This window comes from Bos grunniens, chromosome 5 (assembly GCF_055505025.1).
Source record: "Bos grunniens cultivar Pamir isolate PY7600 chromosome 5, Bosgru_T2T1.0, whole genome shotgun sequence".
Lineage (NCBI taxonomy): Eukaryota > Metazoa > Chordata > Mammalia > Artiodactyla > Bovidae > Bos > Bos grunniens.
Genome location: NC_141169.1, coordinates 70,662,934 through 70,681,526, shown reverse-complemented (window position 1 = coordinate 70,681,526; position 18,593 = coordinate 70,662,934). Strand labels below are relative to the sequence as shown.

The following is an 18,593-nucleotide window of genomic DNA, read 5'->3' as shown; positions in this document are numbered from 1 at the left end:
CCAGGCCTCCCTGTCCATCACCAACTCCCAGAGTTTACTCAAACTCATGTCCATTGAGTCGGTGATGCCATCCAGCCATCTCATCCTCTGTCGTCCCCTTCTCCTCCTGCCCCCAATCCCACCCAGCATCAGGGTCTTTTCCAATGAGTCAACTCTTCGCATGAGGTGGCCAAAGTACTGGAGTTTCAGCTTTAGCATCATTCCTTCCAATGAACACCCAGGACTGATCTCCTTTAGAATGGACTGGTTGGATCTCCTTGCAGTCCATGGGACGCTCAAGAGTCTTCCCCAACATCACAGTTCAAAAGCATCAATTCTTTGGCGCTCAGCTTTCTTCACAGTCCAACTCTCACATCACACGACCACTGAAAAAACCATAGCCTTCACTAGACGGACCTTTGTTGGCAAAGTAATGTCTCTGCTTTTTAATATGCTATCTAGGTTGGTCATAACTTTCCTTCCAAGGAGTAAGCGTCTTTTAACTTCATGGCTGCAATCACCATCTGCAGTGATTTTGGAGCCCCCAAAAATAAAGTCTGACACTGCTTCCACTCTTTCCCCATCTATTTTCCATGAAGTGATGAGACCAGATGCCATGATCTTTGTTTTCTGAATGTTGAGCTTTAAGCCAACTTTTTCACTTTCACTTTCATCAAGAGGCTTTTTAGTTCCTCTTTACTTTGTGCCATAAGGGTGGTATCATCTGCATATCTGAGGTTATTGATATTTCTCCCAGCAATCTTGATTCCAGCTTGTGCTTCTTCCAGCCCAGCATTTCTCATGATGTACTCTGCATAGAAGTTAAATAGGCAGGGTGACAATATACAGCCTTGACGTACTCCTTTTCCTATTTGGAACCAGTCTGTTGTTCCATGTCCAGTTCTAACTGTTGCTTCCTGATCTGCATACAGGTTTCTCAAGAAGCAGGTCAGGTGGTCTGGTATTCCCATCTCTTTCAGAATTTTCCACAGTTTATTGTGATCCACACAGTCAAAGGCTTTGGCATAGTCAATAAAGCAGAAATAGATGTTTTTCTGGAACTCTCTTGCTTTTTCGATGATCCAGCGGATATTGGCAATTTGATCTCTGGTTCCTCTGCCTTTTCTAAAACCAGTTTGAACATCTGGAAGTTCACGGTTCACATATTGCTGAAGCCTGGCTTGGAGAATTTTGAGCATTACTTTACTAGTGTGTGAGATAAGTGCAATTGTGTGGTAGTTTGAGCATTCTTTGGCATTGCCTTTCTTTGGAATTGGAGTGAAAACTGACCTTTTCCAGTCCTGGAGCCACTGCTGAGTTTTCCAAATGTGCTGGCATATTGAGTGCAGCACTTTCACAGCATCATCTTTCAGAATTTGAAATAGCTCAACTGGAATTCCATCACCTCCACTAGCTTTGTTCGTAGTGATGCTTTCTAAGGCCCACTTGACTTCACATTCCAGGATGTCTGGCTCTAGGTGAGTGATCACACCATCGTGATTACCTGGGTCATGAAGATCTTTTTTGTATAGTTCTTCTATGTATTCTTGCCACCTCTTCTTAATATCTTCTGCTTCTGTTAGGTCCATACCATTTCTGTCTTTTATCGAATGGTCCCTTTCAAATGTATTAAGCGCCTACTGTGCACCAGCCCAGGGAAAAGTAACAGTGAACAAAATATGCAAGGCCATCCTCTCGTGGCTCTAAAGTCCAGTTACCTAAAGCTGTGTGTCAGATGCTGGAGGACAAGGAAGGGGACACCAAGGCACTGCTGAGGAAGCACCAGAAAGGAGAGGCAGGCTGGGGACCAAGTAGAGGGATTGAGCCTTTGCTGAGAGAAACAGGGCTATTTTTTTTATCCTTTGGGTGATGACAGAAATGGATGGGCCTAAGAGGGACTTACTGAAGGTCAGAAGTCAAGGGCACTTGCCCTTGGCCTCACGCAAGCAGTCTCTACAGTCGTGCCACTTGTAGAAATGCACCCTTGCTCAGCCCTCCACTTTTGCAAACAGAAAATCACCAACTCAGAGGCTGCCTCTGCAGACTGATGGGGAAGGAGTGGGTGGTGCTGGAGCTGCCAGGAAGCTTCCCCATAGAGACACTACTCCCAGAGTCCCAAAACCAAACATCTTGGACACAGGGTACGAAAGGTCTGACCCCTGGCATTCTCAGTGGTGGGCTTACCTACTTTACCCCAGGCAAACTAGCCTTGCACTTTAACTCCCATCTGATAGAAGGACGTGTGGGTGTGGCTGGGGCTAGAGGAAGAAGAAAATGGTCCACTCTAATCTTTTCAATTCCACCAATCCCCAAGTCCCAAAATGCAGTGCTTGCCCTTCCCTCTGGCTTTCTCTCTTTGCCACTATTTTACTTCTCATGGGTGGCATTTCTCGAAAATGCTGGTTTTCAAGGAAAGGAAACCAGGTAAGCCCTCCCTCTACGCCCGGCCAGAGCTAAGGGCATTCTTCTGTGTCCACCTGCAGCACATCTCCGGTATCTGCCCAATAGTACTTAGACTCTGATAGCTATTTTCCTCCCCTGGCTACTTCTGACTCCCCTTACTAAGGCAGGAACTGTCTCGCCCACCATCAGTGTCAAGTGTGTGTGACAAGCATTCATTCGGTGTCAGCTGAATCGGAATCCCCGAATCCCATCTGGTACAATTGCAACCAGAACATTTGCAAACTGATATTCCACATTTACAGACCTGCTGCTGCACAGGTTAAGGCCTGGAACAAAGAACCTACCACCTCTACCTGCCTCATGAGGCTTAGGACTCAATATTCCCTGGTCCTGTCATACTCTTAAACTAGAATACCTTAAGCTCTGCTTCCACTTTATTATTTCTTTCATTCATTCAACTGTGACAACTGTGCCATGATGCTCTGAGATCATTTCTCTTCACTTTGGCTATTTTTCTAGGTAAAAGTGAATAAAAGCTTTTCATCCATTGGAATTTATGAACTAGGTTAATAGCTAAAACTGTCCATTTCATTTTTATACTCCAGCTGAATGGCACACCTCATAGGTTTCTTAATTGTGTTTAACGAGGCAGCTAAGTACAAAGATTTTTAAAAAATGAAAAGCTCCAGGTTGGGAGGTAGAAGTGCCAGGTGTGAGGCCTGACTCTGCTGTTGATTTGCTGCATGACTTCACCCACAATGCATCTGCTCTCTTCACCTCATTTTTCTGAGGGGGTTGGACCAGCTATCAGGTGCCTTTTATGAGGAACTGCTAAAATGCTATATAAACCCAGAGTTCTGTGAAGCATCACATCACTAGAAGTTCTGAGAAATCAAATGTTTCATGGCAGACATGCTCAATAACATGCAACTATGCTTTCTTCCAGGCTCCCCAGCTGGATCAGTGGGTAAAGAATCTGCCTGCAATGCAGGAGACGCAGGAACCAAACGTTCAATCCCTGGGTTGGGAAGATATCCTAGAGGAGGGAACGGCAACCCACTCCAGTATTCTTGCCTGGAAAATCCCATGAACAGAGGAGCCTGGTGGGCTACAGTCCACAGGGTGGCAAAAAGTTGGACACAACTGAAGTGATTGAGCATAGCACATACACAGCTTGCTTTCTTCCAACAATTCACTGGAAGTAGAGTTTCTGGCATAGGGGATGTAAATAAAATGTAAAAGGGTCAAAATGTTCAGAAATCCTGTTTAATTGGTAGAAGCCTCTACAAGACAACTGGGTTTTCATGGATCTGAGCAGAAACTTCTTTGAGGCCAAAAGAAATGGCCTGCATTCTCAAATTAATAATACCTAACTCATAGGGTTGGTGAGAGATTTCATTCAGGCAGTGTATATTGGAACAATGTCTGATACAGAGTAAACAGGATACAGATGTTTGCTGTTGTTAGTATTATTTGCTTCGGTAGTTGTTATTATCATCATTTTAGGCATTAGAAACTCTGGAGGGAAGAACAGTTTCATTCCATGGTGATAAAAGCATGTTCTCCTACAGATAACAAAGACTGGGAGTTGACCTAGGGCAGAACTCTTGCATTTGTTTGAAATACAAAAATCAAAAGCAAATGGCGCATCATGGTATAATCTTCTGCAAGTTCCTTCATACTTGCTCTTACCTTTCTTGGTCTCAGGTGTCCACATAGGTCACCTGGGGACAAAGCTACTTGACTCAAAAGCATTAAGGGTAAGTAGACTGCCTTTAAAGCTGTTTTGGATTCTCTCTTAGAATAGTGACAACAAAAGCAGGTTGTTTCTTTAAGAAATGTAATGCTTCTAATACCGACAAACTAGATCTACTTAACCTTCATGAGTGCAACTCACAAACTAACTGGACAACTTTCCGGAAGCACCACGTCTCATCCCACATGGGAGGATTTACTCAATGGCCAAAGGTAAGGTCAATGTGAAGAGAGGAGGTAACACCAAAACAAAGCCTCCAGCACTATGGTGTATCACTATTCAAAGAGAATAATCACATTTTTCATTGTACTGTTCCACATTTTATAATAATAAAGGCAGTATAATCATTCCTTCCAAGGTCAATGACTGGGAGGCATGAGGCACTTAAATATTTATTGGGGAATGAATAGCTATATGACCACTGGCATTTTAGAGAAGAGGGAACAAGTTACAGAGACCTGAAGGGGCTCATCCTGCATTTCACCACATATAAGGGGGAAATCAATTTTTAATTTGCTAGTGATCCTCAGGCTGCGTCCAGATAACTGACTTTACTTTCTTATTTTCTTTCTGCAGCAAAATCTACCTGCAAATGATCCTGCACCGGTTCAGAACTGCAAAGATCCACCAGTCGCCATGCACATGTCACCAAGGCAGTTAGGACACTGGCTCTGGAGCCAGGAGGACTGGATTCTTTATCTCAACTAGTGAGACTTATAGACTGGAGACAGGGAACTTACCCTTGATGAATTGGGGACAGCAGTATTATCAACCTTATAGAATTGTTGTAATTGAAATAGTCTATGTATTTAAACTCCTACTAAGTGCTTGACAGATATGAAATATTATTTTATTCTTATTAGAAATTATGAATTTTTAAAACACGTCAGTGTCATAAAAAACAAAGAAAGGTTGAGGATAATGAAAGGAGACTTGACAACTGAGGGCAGTAGATGATCCCAGACTGTATCCTGTACCAAATTAAAAAATGCTATAACAAACATTATTGCATCAGTTGACAACACAGTTACAGTACTTGAATCTACTGTCTGTATTATAATGTCAAATTTACTGAAGTTGATAAGTATGCTGTGATTATGCATTGAGGAATAAAGCCCTATGATATATGCAACTTTCTCTCCAATGATTCAAATGAGAGAAAAAGAGAAAACAATGAAGCCTATGGAACAAAATGCTAATAGGTGAATATGAGTAAAAGGTAGACAATAGGGAGTAGTTCTTTGTACTGTTCTTGCAACTTTTTCTGTAAGTTTGAAATGACTGCAAAGTAAAAGGTTAGAAGAAGAAGTACTGTACTAAAAGTTCAAGTCTCATTCAGAACAGTCCAGTCTCCCATAGTTTTATTTATTTTAAATAATAAATAGTTTTATTTATCCCATAGATCCCGTAGATCTTGATTGTTCCCACTGCTATGTTAGCTTAGATAGCACTCTATTATAAAGTCTCTTCTAGACAGTCAAACTTTCCCAATGTCCTTTTTGAACAGTGCCTAGTGAATAAAACAAGAAATTGTCCAGAACCCTTCAGAAAAGGCAAAAGAAATCCCTTTTAAGTGTTCTTCTCCAGGTGGGTCCCCTTTTCCTACAAGGTCTCTTGGCAGTGGTTTATAATCCTTCTGTGATTTGGCCTTTGTCCACTTTATTCTGTTACCATTCTCCCCCTAATTCTTCGTATTCTGAACATAATGGCTTTCTTTGGGTCACTCTGACATGCCAAACTTCCTTCTTTGGAGCACTTGTACCTGCTATTCCCTTCCAGTGGGATGTTCTTTTCCCTGATCTCTGTGTGGTTGGAGCCTTGTTGTCATTCAGACTTGAAAGCAAATGTTACAACTTCAAAGTGACCTTCCTTGAGTTTCCTACTCATTCCATTTATTAGTCATTTTAGAGCTTAGATGCTGCCTGGGATAGAGCAAGAGCTCAGTGAGAATCACTGATCAACAAATTAAGTCACACTATTCACAAGACAACTTGGGTTACCTTTCTACTCTGTCTCAGTCACATTGTTTATATTCCCATTATGTGGTCATGGAAAGATAGTCGTCTACAAATCTGTCTCCCCACTAAATGTTAAACTCCTTTCAGGAAGAAGCTATGTCTTCTTCCTCCAATTTCCAGTGCCTATTTCAACCCATTTCCAAAGCACCAATAATTCAAATTAGCAAAGACTCACAGTCCCAGCGCTTAAGGAAACTTGCACATTGTAACTTTCCACCCTCCTAATGCTAAACTGGTAGCAAAAAATAACAATTGGAGGTAACAGTTATTGAGTACTTACTATGACTCAGCCCCTATAATAAGTGCTTAAAATGTTTTATCTTCTTGAATCTTCATTATAACCTTGTTAGCAAAAGAATCATCATTATTCTCTTTTTAGAGGGAAGAACCTGAGGCTCAGAGAGGTTAAATAATTTGCTCTAGGGTTCACAGCAGTGGCAGAGGCACAACTCTAATCCAGGCAGTGGATCCCTAAAGCTTGTGCTCTTTACCACTCTAGGATGCCTACAGAAAATGCGGAGAACTGTTCATTCTTTCCACTCCCATGCTGCTGAACTGATCTATCCATCACCACATGGAGCCTTGCACATGTGATAACCAGCTGACTTTCCCCCCAGGGTGTCTGCTCAAGTGCCATACCACGAAGGACATCACTGAAAGAGTTCATTGACCAAAATTATTCTCACCTACCGCACTACAGTGACTGAAAATCCTCCATCAGGGAGCCTTTCTTTATGAACTGCAAAATCCCTCTGTAAAACTCAAATATTATCAAAGGGGTTAATTGCTTATAGCTAGCATGAGTCAGAAGCATTTTGAAGTGAATTACTCAGATTATCCAGCAGGGCCCTGAGGAATGGAACCCAGCCAATTAAGGTTAAGTCATGAAAAAGAGAAAATTTCAAGAAACATCTAGCAGGTATCATCCTTCAAGACCCAATCAAGGTCAGGTGCAAGGACAAGCATTCATATATCTGTCGTAAAGGGTAGGGAGTCACAGGAGTCAGGTTGGACTTTGAAGAAAACCCTGCAGATGATATGGGAAATCTTCATCTTCTGCAAAGTGCTGCTTTAGAACCACTCCTAAACAATTAGCAGTGCTAAAGAGTTATCCACACGCAGCAAAGCAAAAACCATAGAGCAGAGAGGTAGATGCCTGTTTCATTCAGCTACAGAATACTGGTCTTCATCAAATTAGAGCCAACAAAGGGCTAGATAAAGGCCAACAAAGCCAATCATTGTTTTAAAAAAGCAAATGTTCATGCCACCCATAACATTACAGCATCAGGGAAAGATTTCTAGGCACTGTGCACACTTGAAAACACTTCTCCCACCTCTGGTGGACCTGTTTTAGTACCTGTTTCCTCCTTTGGGCCCTCAACCCTCCACAAAAGGGCACTGAAGCTGCTTCATACACGACTGGGTATCTTCAGCCCTGGGTTACTTTAAGTCAGGCAACCTCCAGGGGCTGCCAGGATGATAGATGAAATCCCCGGAGGCAAGAGGAAAAGGCAGGCTGGGCACCCCTAAAGTGGGAACCACTGCCATAGCCTCATTAAATTTGGCAGGTTGGACAGAGCAAGGTTTTTGACTGGGCTGGAGACCATGGGACCACGGGGATCTTGGGGCCCAAGGGGCCCACTGGGGACAAAGACAGCTTCTCTAGTTTCTTCAACGTCAAAGTAACAGGATAACCATCCAAGATGATGTTTCCCAAGACTTAGTCGCTTGACGACCTCTCTTCACGTCTGTTTCCACATCTCAATCCTCACCTGTGCTCTAGCAAACACTTCTCTTTATCTGGACGAGATTTTTGTATTTAAATAGATTTGCTTTGAAAGGAAACTTTCTATCACTGTGAAATCGCTCGGTTTAACAGAACAGTTTTCCTTAACACTAATGAAAACACTTAACCATGTTCGTCCACGTGCCACCCCAAACCATCGCTGTGACCTGGAGTGGCACCATCCAAAGTAGCAGCCTTGGGAAGCACAAACCACCCCGGAGGGCCTCAGGGGTTCGAACCCGGGCTTGACCCGCATGTCCCGCCTCCTCCGGGTAACTGAGGGTACCATCTCGGGAACGCATCTGCACAACCCTCGCCCACGTCCCGTGGGCGCCCCTCCCCTTCAGCAGCACGTTTCCTGTCAAAACAAACCCTTGGGGGAGGGGACAGCGGAGGCCGAGGCGAGTACCGAGGAAACCCCGGCAACAAACCCCAAACACACGATCGGAGCCCCTCCTGGGCCTGACCGCGGCTCGGTTCACCCACAGCCGGGCCAGCGGTCGCGGGCTACAAGGTGCCCCCTCCCGGAGCCCGGATGGTGGGAAGCCGCTCGTGGCGCCGTCGCTGGCAAGGGCCCAGCGGGAGGTAAACAGAGGCCAAGCAGCCACGACCCCGGCCCCTCCAGGGCCCGAAGCCCGCGGCCGCCCCAACACCCGCCGCGGCCACTCGGTGCCCTCGCCCCGCTCCCACGCGGGACGGCGGTTCGAGGTCAAACAAGGAATATGGGGAGGGGGGTGGGGAAGCGAGAAGCCGGGCTCTACCGCCCCTGGCCGCGGGTCCCAGGACGCAGCTCCGAGATGAAGTGGGGGAGGCCGACGGGCAGCTACTGTGGTGACGCGTCCCCCTCTGCCAATCTGGCCCGTCACCTCAGAGCCCGCGACCCCTTCCCCGGGGATGGTACACACCGGCTCCGGCACGAAGACAGGCGGAGGAGAAAGACGACTGAAGGATTCCTCGTCAGGGGTCTTTGAGTGTTCCCTCGCCCAGGACCACACAAACACCTTGGAAACTCACAAGTCCAATAACCCTCAGCCTCCCCGACCCCCCCCACGCGGTATTTAAAGGGCCAGGAGGGACTCTAGAGAGGCAGCCACGGAGTGGCCACCACGTAAGCGGAGAGCGGGGGGAAAACCGCATCAAGGAGAGGGGTAAACCTAGGGCACTTCAGCTTTGATGTCAGAGTTCTGACAGATCTGACCCTTATAGAAAGCATCAGCCTCAACTTCGAATGAAAGAGAGCCAGGAGAGCTTGGATTGGGGGTATTTTGGATGCCAGAGGGAACGGTTCCCCGCCGTGGGCTGCGAGTGGTGCAGTCCGTGTACTGCTAGGGGCGGGGAGAGGAGTGTTTACGGAACTGGGGCAGCCGTGCCTCCCAAGCGCCTGGTGTTGGAGGCGGGGCCTGTTGGGGCTCTGGGGGCGGGGCCAGTCGGGGCGCTGGGGAACTGAGCGGAGCCGGGATTCTGGGGGCGGGGCGGAGCCGCCCGCGGACAGTCCCGTGAAGCCCTGGATTGACCCCACTGGTCTACAGGGCCCCACACCATCGTGAGCAATGCAGCAAGCTGCCTGGCTGCAGGTGGAACTTTTACGACCCAAACACCCCTCATCTAGACCAGGCGATCCAAATTAAGTTCCCACTATCACACGGTCTACACGGAGACAATCTAACCCTCTACTGGGCAAGTGCATTCCCACGCACGTCAGCAACCAAATTGTCACCTATGTTTGTGTCTGCACCTCCACAGAAACAGGAATCCAGATTTGCATATGACTGGACAGGACGATTAGCTCCTGGGAGTCACACCCACCCACGCTCTCTGAAGACGTAAACTTCGTATGCGAGCAAAAGATAAAGCATCTAACTTCCCCTAGGGTTCTTGGCAACACCTATCTCCGAGAAAAGTTTCAGAAGTTTCGACAGTGGTTAATGTAAATAAGCAGTCCCAGAGGAGCTCTGTGCGGTCAGGCCTACAGTTCTGCTCTGTTGTGGGTGTGCTTCCGAGTCTACACCCTTCCCCCAGCTGCACACAGGAAAACTGCATCTTCTGCCAGGTGTAAATTGGGGGTTATTTGAGAGATAGTTTCATGCAAGAATGTAAGTGACTTGTATAGCCTCAAGTACTTCTATTTAGTGCTGAAATCATGTCTGGTTTGGTGGAGGGAAAATTGGTTCTATTAGTAGGAGAAAAAAAAACAGGCAACATTTTAAAGGAGGATGGAGGGGGTGGGGTGCAAAAAATAAATAAATAAAGGAGGATGGACCTAGATGGAATCATTCAGTGTTAAAAAATGGCCCTATCTTGGGTTCAAACCTTCCCTCTGACATTTACTACTATGATATCTTGGTCAGTGAGAAAATATTATCTAACTGGGCTATTGTGAAGATGGAATGAGATAAAGCATGTGAAATGCTTAGGGTTGTACACAGTAAGCACTCAATCAGTGCTAGATGCTGAAACTATTTGGCAAACCACTCTGAACAACCTTAGCTGGTGATCTGAATAAATTTGTATTGTGTCTCCTAATGCCACTCTTTCCTCTCTTCTAAAATACACAACTTGGTACAAATCAAGAGATTAAAGAGAAAATGCTGTTGCCACCCTGGTAATTTCCTATGAACCTAGCTTATGCCGTTTGTTGGAATCAGAAGTCAGGTTGACAGAAGCCTCTAATTTCAATTCTTGCCAAATAACCACCACCACACAACTGCCATCACCACCCTAGAGACTCCACAACAGAAAGAGTAACTAAAAATATCCCCCAAACTTCTGGACACTGTGACAATGACACATGGCAGCTTTGCTTTCTTTGTTAGCTTTGCAGGAGCTTGTTAAGTATTGTTTTGCCATATTACATAATGTGAAGCAGGTAAGCATGAGTCAAGAGAGTTGTTCAATCTACCTGGGTCACCAGCCGCCTGATCCTGGGCATGGCATGTATTTTAAAGCTCAAATATATGATTCTCAAAGCCACAAGGAAGCAATTTTTGTCAAAACAGATGAGTCAAGTTTCAGCATCTGCTGGGGTGAGAACTTTGAGACATAAAAGGTAGGGTAGCATCAGAGACCCATGCCAGAGAGAAAAATCTCCTGGAAAAATAATCTTCTATTACATCAACATTAAATAACTTGCTACCTGGAAACCTCTTGGTCAGTGAACCTCTTGGTCAGGAAACGTCCTGACCAATTGCCCTTAGACTGGCTTGTATATAAAAGCACTTTGGAGAAATATAGTCCTGTAAAATATTAGGCAGCTTCCTTAAAATAAAACAGAGAGCCTTGTATCATATTCTTACCCAAAGAGTCCAGGCAGTCATAAAATAAAATCCTCCTTGCACAGATTAGTTCATGACCTTCCGAAAAAGAAAAAAAAATCTGAAAAGGCAACCTCTTTAGTAAGTAAAACAATTAGCTGTTTATGTGAAGAAGACATATTATCATACTTAATTTTTTTAACTTTTCTTTTTTGAAGCACTTCGAGAACTCATGGTAATGCAGTTTGCTTTCCCTGTAAATTACACAATAGATTGAATTTGATATTGCCTTTGGCAGATGACTCAGGGCAGATCGACATTTTTACTCGGCAAAAAAATTTAAAGACTTCTTTTGACACATCTTAAATCTGAGTTTTAAGTTACAGTGAATCCTTGAATAAATCAGAAGATCCAAAAATGTAATTTTAATGTGGATTTCCAACCTCTTAGCAGCTTAACGTTTATAGTGGGGTTGCATCGTGTGCTGATCTCAGTTCAGTTCAGTCACTCAGTCATGTCCAACTCTGCAACCCCATGGGCTGCAGCACACAAAGCTTTCCTGTCCATCACCAACTCCAGGAAGCTACTTAAACTCATGTCCATCGCGTAGGTGAGGCCATCCAACCATCTCATCCTCTGTCTTCCCCTTCTCCTGCCTTAAATCTTTCCCAGCAACAACGTAATGCAAATTCAACCTGACATCAATGAGATGTGGAGTAGGGAGCACAAAAGCATGGTTGAAACCCCAGCAGTGATGTTAACCCCTTCTTCTCTTTATGAGAGTTGTGAGGCTTCGCTTCCTGAATTGATGTCAGTTTCCAAGTTTCTCATTACTGGTCCAAGCTCCTTATCCAAGGCTAGCTTCTTGGGCATGCAGTGGCTCATGACCCGATGCTTAGAGGAGCCTCATACTTAATTTAAAGCTCTGCTGCTGCCTACTTGAAATCCTCACTCATTTTTGAACAAGGAGCTCTGCATTTTCATTTTGCATGGGACCTTGAAAATGGTGTCACTGGTCCTGACTTCACCATATAGAATATGAGTCTAATGTTTGAAGGTACTTATCTTCCCTTTTAATCCATCCCCAAATACTAGTCAATTATTTTATCTAATGCTCAAGGGAAGAAACATTTATCTGTTTCCAGGAATTCCTGTTGCCCAGTAGTTAGGACTCGTTTTCACTCCCTGGCCAGATCATATTGATTCTGTTGTTGGTGTTTTGGGTTTTTCTGGTTGCACCAAGTGGTTTGTGGGAACCTAGTTCCCTAACCAGAGACCAAACCCGGGTCCCCTGCAGTGGAAGCCCAGAGTCCTAACCACTGGACTTCCAGGGATTCCCTGGGCCCAAGTTGGACACTAGATTAGGGAACTAAGATCCCACAAACCACAAGCGTGGCCAAAAACAAACAAACCAACCCCATAAATCAGTTTCAATTCTGGAGACAAAACAAAACAAAACTAGATGTTTCCTAGGTCTTATGGTCCATTTGAGGAATTTTCAAGGATAACTTTGACTTTACATGATTTTTACCTTATGGTCTCTCTTTAGAACCTAACCCCTCACATAATATATGACTTCAGTGTAAACAGAAAACGTTATTGAATGGAATTCCATCTCTTTTTCTCTCACTTGTCCATCTTAAGGTACTAAGAAGGACTAAAAATCGATAAAGTGGGGAAAAAAGCAATAGAAAGTAGAAGGGAGGGAAATAATTTGGCTAAAATATGAATTAGATGATCAATCACTGCATGTTCAAAATTTAACCACAACTTTTTGACAGATTTTGTCATTATTTATTCTTTTGGTCTTGAATATAAGGCAGACTTAGATCATTGGTTTTGAGAGTGAATCAAAATATCAATTCTTTTTTAAAAATAATTAATTTATTTATTTTAATTAGAGGTAATTACAATATTGTGATGGTTTTTGCCATACCTCAATATGAATCAACCATAGGCATACAAAATGTTGATTCTTGGTCAAGTTTCCAAAACACCAAAACCAGTTTTTCCCCTGACTCCACGGAACTGAGTTGGTGTAAAATTGGAGATTATTTCTCATTCCAATTGCCTCTACCATCATACATAGCATACTAAAAAGAAAACCAGCCTTAATACTCTCCTTTACCCTCTTCCATGAGTCCTTTCCACTTACCTGGGAAACACAGTCCTCTCCTGGAAAACAAAAAAGACTGTGAGGGCCAACAGAGAAGACGACTCTGGGCAGGAAGTGGGAGGGGCCAAAGGGAGCTGAAGCTCAAAGGAGTATCTGTGAGAGGTCAAAGAGGTGATGGCTCAGAGCTCAGCCAAGACAGACCTGCTCTTCTACTCCACCTCCAGGCCAGCAGGCAGCTGTTTTCTAAATGTCTTCCAGTCCTGTTCAACCATGGATGAAGATTTACGGAGAAACTAACACAACATTGTAAAAAAATTTTTTAATATATTTAAATAAAAAATAGAAAAATAATCAATTGAAGCACCCAGTGGAGTGGGAATACCAGACCACCTGACCTGCCTCTTGAGAAACCTATATGCAGGTCAGGAAGCAACAGTTAGAACTGGATATGGAACAACAGACTGGTTCCAAATAGGAAAAGGAGTACGTCAAGGCTGTATATTGTCACCCTGCTTATTTAACTTCTATGCAGAGTACATCATGAGAAATGCTGGGCTGGAAGAAGCACAAGCTGGAATCAAGATTGCTGGGAGAAATATCAATAACCTCAGATATGCGGATGACACCACCCTTATGGCAGAAAATGAAGAGGAACTGAAAAGCCTCTTGATGAAAGTGAAAGAGGAGAGTGAAAAGTTGCCTTAAAGCTCAACATTCAGAAAACAAAGATCATGGCATCTGGTCCCATCACTTCATGGAAAATAGATGGGGAAAGAGTGGAAGCAGTGTCAGATTTTATTTTTGGGGACTCCAAAATCACTGCAGATGGTGATTTCAGCCATGAAATTAAAAGATGCTTACTCCTTGGAAGGAAAGTTATGACCAACCTAGATAGCATATTCAAAAGCAGAGTCATTACTTTGCCAACAAAGGTCCATCTGGTGAAGGCTATGGTTTTTCCAGTGGTCATGTATGGATGTGAGAGTTGGACTGTGAAGAAGGCTGAGCGCCGAAGACTTGATGCTTTTGAACTGTGGTGTTGGAGAATACTCTTGAGAGTCCCTTGGACTGCAAGGAGATCCAACCAGTCCATTCTAAAGGAGATCAGCCCTGGGTGTTCTTTGGAAGGACTGATGCTAAAGCTGAAACTCCAGTACTTTGGCCACCTCATGCAAAGACTTGACTCATTGGAAAAGACTCTGATGCTGGGAGGGATTGGGGGCAGGAGGAGAAGGGGACGACGGAGGATGAGATGGCTGGATGGCATCACTGAGTCAATGGACGTGAGTCTGAGTGAACTCCGGGAGTTGGTGATGGACAGGGAGGCCTGGCGTGCTGGGATTCGTGGGGTCGCAAAGAGTCTGACACTACTGAGTGACTGAACTGAACTGAATGGAGTGGGGAAAGGGCTTCTAAAATAGCAGGGGACTTCCCTGGCAGTCCAGTGGTTAAGACTTCACCTTCTAATGCAGGGAGTGTTAGTTCAATCCCTGGTTGGGGAGCTAAAATTCCCACTTGCCTCATGGCCAAAAAACTAAAATGTAAAACAGAAGCAATGCTTGTAACAAATTCAAATTCAAAATTGGTTGTAACAAATTCAAATTCAAAAAAGGTCCATGTCAAAAAAAAATCTTTAAAAATTAAAAAAAAATAAAGGCAAAACCCAGAAGACATAAAGGAAAAGATTAAGAAACATGGCTCTTCAGATAGTGTTCAACATAAAAGCATGAATTATAGAACAGTCACTGTGTTGTGATACCATTTACACTTGATTGAGAGCTGTCAGTAGAAGGCCCCTATAAGTATTTTGTATATATGAAATGCATAGAAATGAGATGAAAAGTTAGCCTCTCAACTGTTTAGGAAGCAAGTTTGGAGATGTTTCTCATTTATTCTACATGCATACAAATGGCTTTTTTTTTTTAAACAATGAGAATGTATTCATTCATACATTATTAATGTAATTTCACACACCTCACAGTGATACTGCTCTTATCATTGAATGTCCTATCTTATTGATGGAGGGCTATTAACACCACACAGTAATCTTCCCATCTCCTTTGTATTCATATTCTTTAAAGTCATGATAAGAAAAGGAGTTTTTTATGTAAACTATGAAAAGCAATAGATTTGCAAAAGGCCCTTCAGTAAGGTATGTCAAAATTATTTATGCTGTGGGGGTGGAATAATAATATTTATTTCTCAAGTTGTTTCCTTCAGGCCCAATTCTTAGACAGTCAAACTGCAAGGAGTTCATTTTGGCTTTAAAAGATGTTTGCCCCACCAACAACCGCTTAAGGGTTTCTTCCCTTTGATAATAAAGCAAAGTGATATGGAACTTAAATAATTGGATTATTTGTAAGGATAAAAATTTGAGAGTCCTGAACATTTAAGTGTCGGTACAAAAGCTCTTACCCAAGTTCCAGGGGGTTCTAATGGAAAGTATTGTAGGGTTTATGACTGAGCAAAAAGATATTCAGTGACTCACTGAACTGGTCAAGAATAGAAACCAAAACTCATTTCATGGCTTCTCTACACACACACACACACACACGCAGAGTCACATGCAAGGTATTGCCTATTGGCATAATTATCTAACTTCCATAACATGTCAACAAGCATACCAGCACTGTATCAACTAAGTGCCCAAAGTATTTATAATCACAGTCCATTATTCTGGAAGGTTGCTTGGACCAGGTACTGGGGTGGCTGGCTGTGCCTTCCAGATTGCGAAAAGAACAAAATGGTGCCAACTCTCCTAAAATATGAAGCTGTCTATGTGTCTCTCATATGTATATATGAAGCAGTCAGAGAAAGAACAATAAAAATGTAAATTCTGCTACAAGAAGAAGAGCAGCAAAGTGTTTCTGGTTGATTCTCTGATAGAGATTGTTCATGTTACAAGTGTGTGATGGAGTGTCTCTTGCCATGTCTGTAAACAAGAATGTCACAGCCATCCGTGATTCCAGCCCTCCAAATGTGAGGGCCCCCAAAAGGGAGAACAATGGGATGGGGGTAGGGGAGATGTGAAAATGCAGGATACTGGCCCCAGCTGAATGCATATGAAAGGAATGAGTTCAGTGAGCCCAGGCGCTTGCATCTTCCCATACTTAGAGAGCGCTAAATTCCTAAACTTGAGATATTTGGTTTTCTTAATTAACAATAATCTTCGATGTTCAGACTATCTGCCTGGTTTGTTGCAAACTTCTGTATAACCTGACTCCATCCCCTGCCTCCTCAGAGCAGTTTCTCAGGGCTACTTGAAATGCTGCCTCCCAGGCTTGAAGTCCTAAAAATCTCCCACCCAAGAAAACAACTCTCAACTTTCAGGGTTTTAAGTAGATACAAGTATACCTCTAAGTACATAATCAGCAAATCCTAGAAATCTGAGTAAAACATAATCATGGTCAAAAGAATTTCAATGCTCAAGCTGACTTTGCTATTTAAAAGAAGACTATTGTGATAAAGTATAAATTTAAAAAATGATTTCCAAGTGTATGTAGATCAAAGCTTTCAAAGAGCAAATTAGTTCAGGTACAAACTAGCTCTTTATTAAGAACAAATGCATTCTGCTGAAAAGGGGGAATGCCTTGGATTCGCACATACCAGAAGGCTCATCTGTACCACTTATTATATCTTATCTGTCATGGCAGTCCGAACATGGGTTGGAAAAGAATTTCCAGACACAAAGTATTGCAGAAAAGAGTGAGTTAATTAAGAACAAAGAGCAGAGATAATATGGGCACAGCAAGCACACTGGGCCAATACCTCCTGATAGGCCAGGGAGAGTTGGTTAGTAGCCAATCTGGGGGCCTTGCTGGTGCCTCAGTGGGAAAGAATCCATCTGCCAATGCAGGAGACACAGGTTTCATCCCTGGGTTGGGAAGATCCCCTGGAGGAGGAAATGGCAACCCACTCCAGTATTCTTACCTCAATGGGGTTGCAAAAGAGTCGGACGTGACAGAGCGACTAAACAACAACAAGGCATCTGGAGGGGGAGAAATTAGAGGAAATTAAATTACCATAAAAGAGAGTGGGCTTATTAAAATAACTCTAGGTTGGAATCCCAGCCTTACTACCTACTAGCTATGTCATTTTAGGCAAGCAGCTTAAACTGCTTGTCCCTCTTGTTCTCATCCTTCCCATAATTCTTCCACAGGTACCCTCGTATGCTCCTATGGCTTCCCTGACTATTCAGACATTGTGTCTCCCCTGGACTCTCTAAGTTTAACTCTTTCTACGTCTGAATGGATGAGGAGCCACCAGTCACAAAACTTATTTTGACCCCCTCATTTGTAAGGAGTCTGACATCTCTCTTGGGGACATGGAAGTAGTTGTCTGTCACTTTCTTGGGGATGCAGATGAAACTGATGCCATGGCTGTCTCATTAACTATCCTATTAAATCTGTTCCTCGCACTGGAACCCATGCAGCTAAGGGCTGCTTCACTTGTCATGGCTGTCTCTCCAGTGCTGGGTGTAGTGTCTGGCGCATTATTCCCCTCCTCATAAGTATTTTTTGAATGAATGAACTGCCCTAAGGCTGAGTCCAGGAGTGAGTTAGTGTGTTAGCTGCAAGAAGGGAGTCAGTGTTCTGGGTAAGAGGACAGCATGACAAAAGGCACAGAGGGGAGAAATCAGATTGTGTGCAGACTTAAAGAGCAAGGCAGGGACTTCCCTGGTGGTCCAGTGGCCAAGATTCCTTGCTCCCAAGGCAGGGGACACAAGTTTGATCCCTGGTTAGGGAACTAAACAGGGGCTTCCCTGGTGACACAAATGGTAAAGAATCCACCTGCAGTGCACGAGATGTGGGTTCGATGCCTGGGTCAGGAAGATCCCCTGGAGTAGGAAATGGCAACCCACTCCAGTATTCTTGCCTGAAGAATCCCATGGACAGAGGAACCTGGCGGGCTACAGTGCATGGGGTCGAAAAGAGTCGGACACAACTGAGCAACTAACACTTTCACTTTTTCACTTTAGGGAACTAGATCCCACATACCACAACTAAGAGTTCTCATGCAGCAACTAAAGATCCTGCTTATGGCAACTGAGATCCAGCACAGCCAAAAAAAAAAAAAAAGAGCAAATGGCTACATTCTACATTATTTAGTTGTTTTCTCTTTGTTTAAGACTCACCAATCTACTTTTTTTAATTGTATAGAAAAAGGGAGGAAAAAAAAAGATGTTAGGAAAAAATGCAAAGGAGGTGGAAGCAGATCTGCGTACGTAAAAAACCAGCCAAGAAGCAAGTGTGGCTGGACTGTGGTGGAGGAGTGGAGCAGGATG

General features: G+C 43.7%; 1 protein-coding gene across 5 annotated transcripts in view; it reads right to left on the bottom strand.

Moving 5' to 3' along the window:
- Positions 1-13,401, bottom strand: part of TCP11L2 (t-complex 11 like 2) — a 45,205-nt gene extending 31,804 nt beyond the window's left edge. For 3 of the 5 annotated variants that reach the window (XM_086401138.1, XM_086401139.1, XM_086401141.1), the window contains exon 1: positions 8,848-8,972. Coding sequence is in view for 2 of the 5 variants with exons in the window: in XM_086401140.1 (XP_086257266.1) it covers positions 11,236-11,256 (21 nt within the window). In the remaining 3 variants the exon portion in view is untranslated. Of the gene's footprint in view, positions 1-8,847; positions 8,973-11,235; positions 11,293-13,348 lie in introns of those variants that run through there. The other 2 variants (XM_086401140.1, XM_086401137.1) reach the window with 2 other exon arrangements.
- Positions 13,402-18,593: the final 5,192 nt, after the last annotated feature.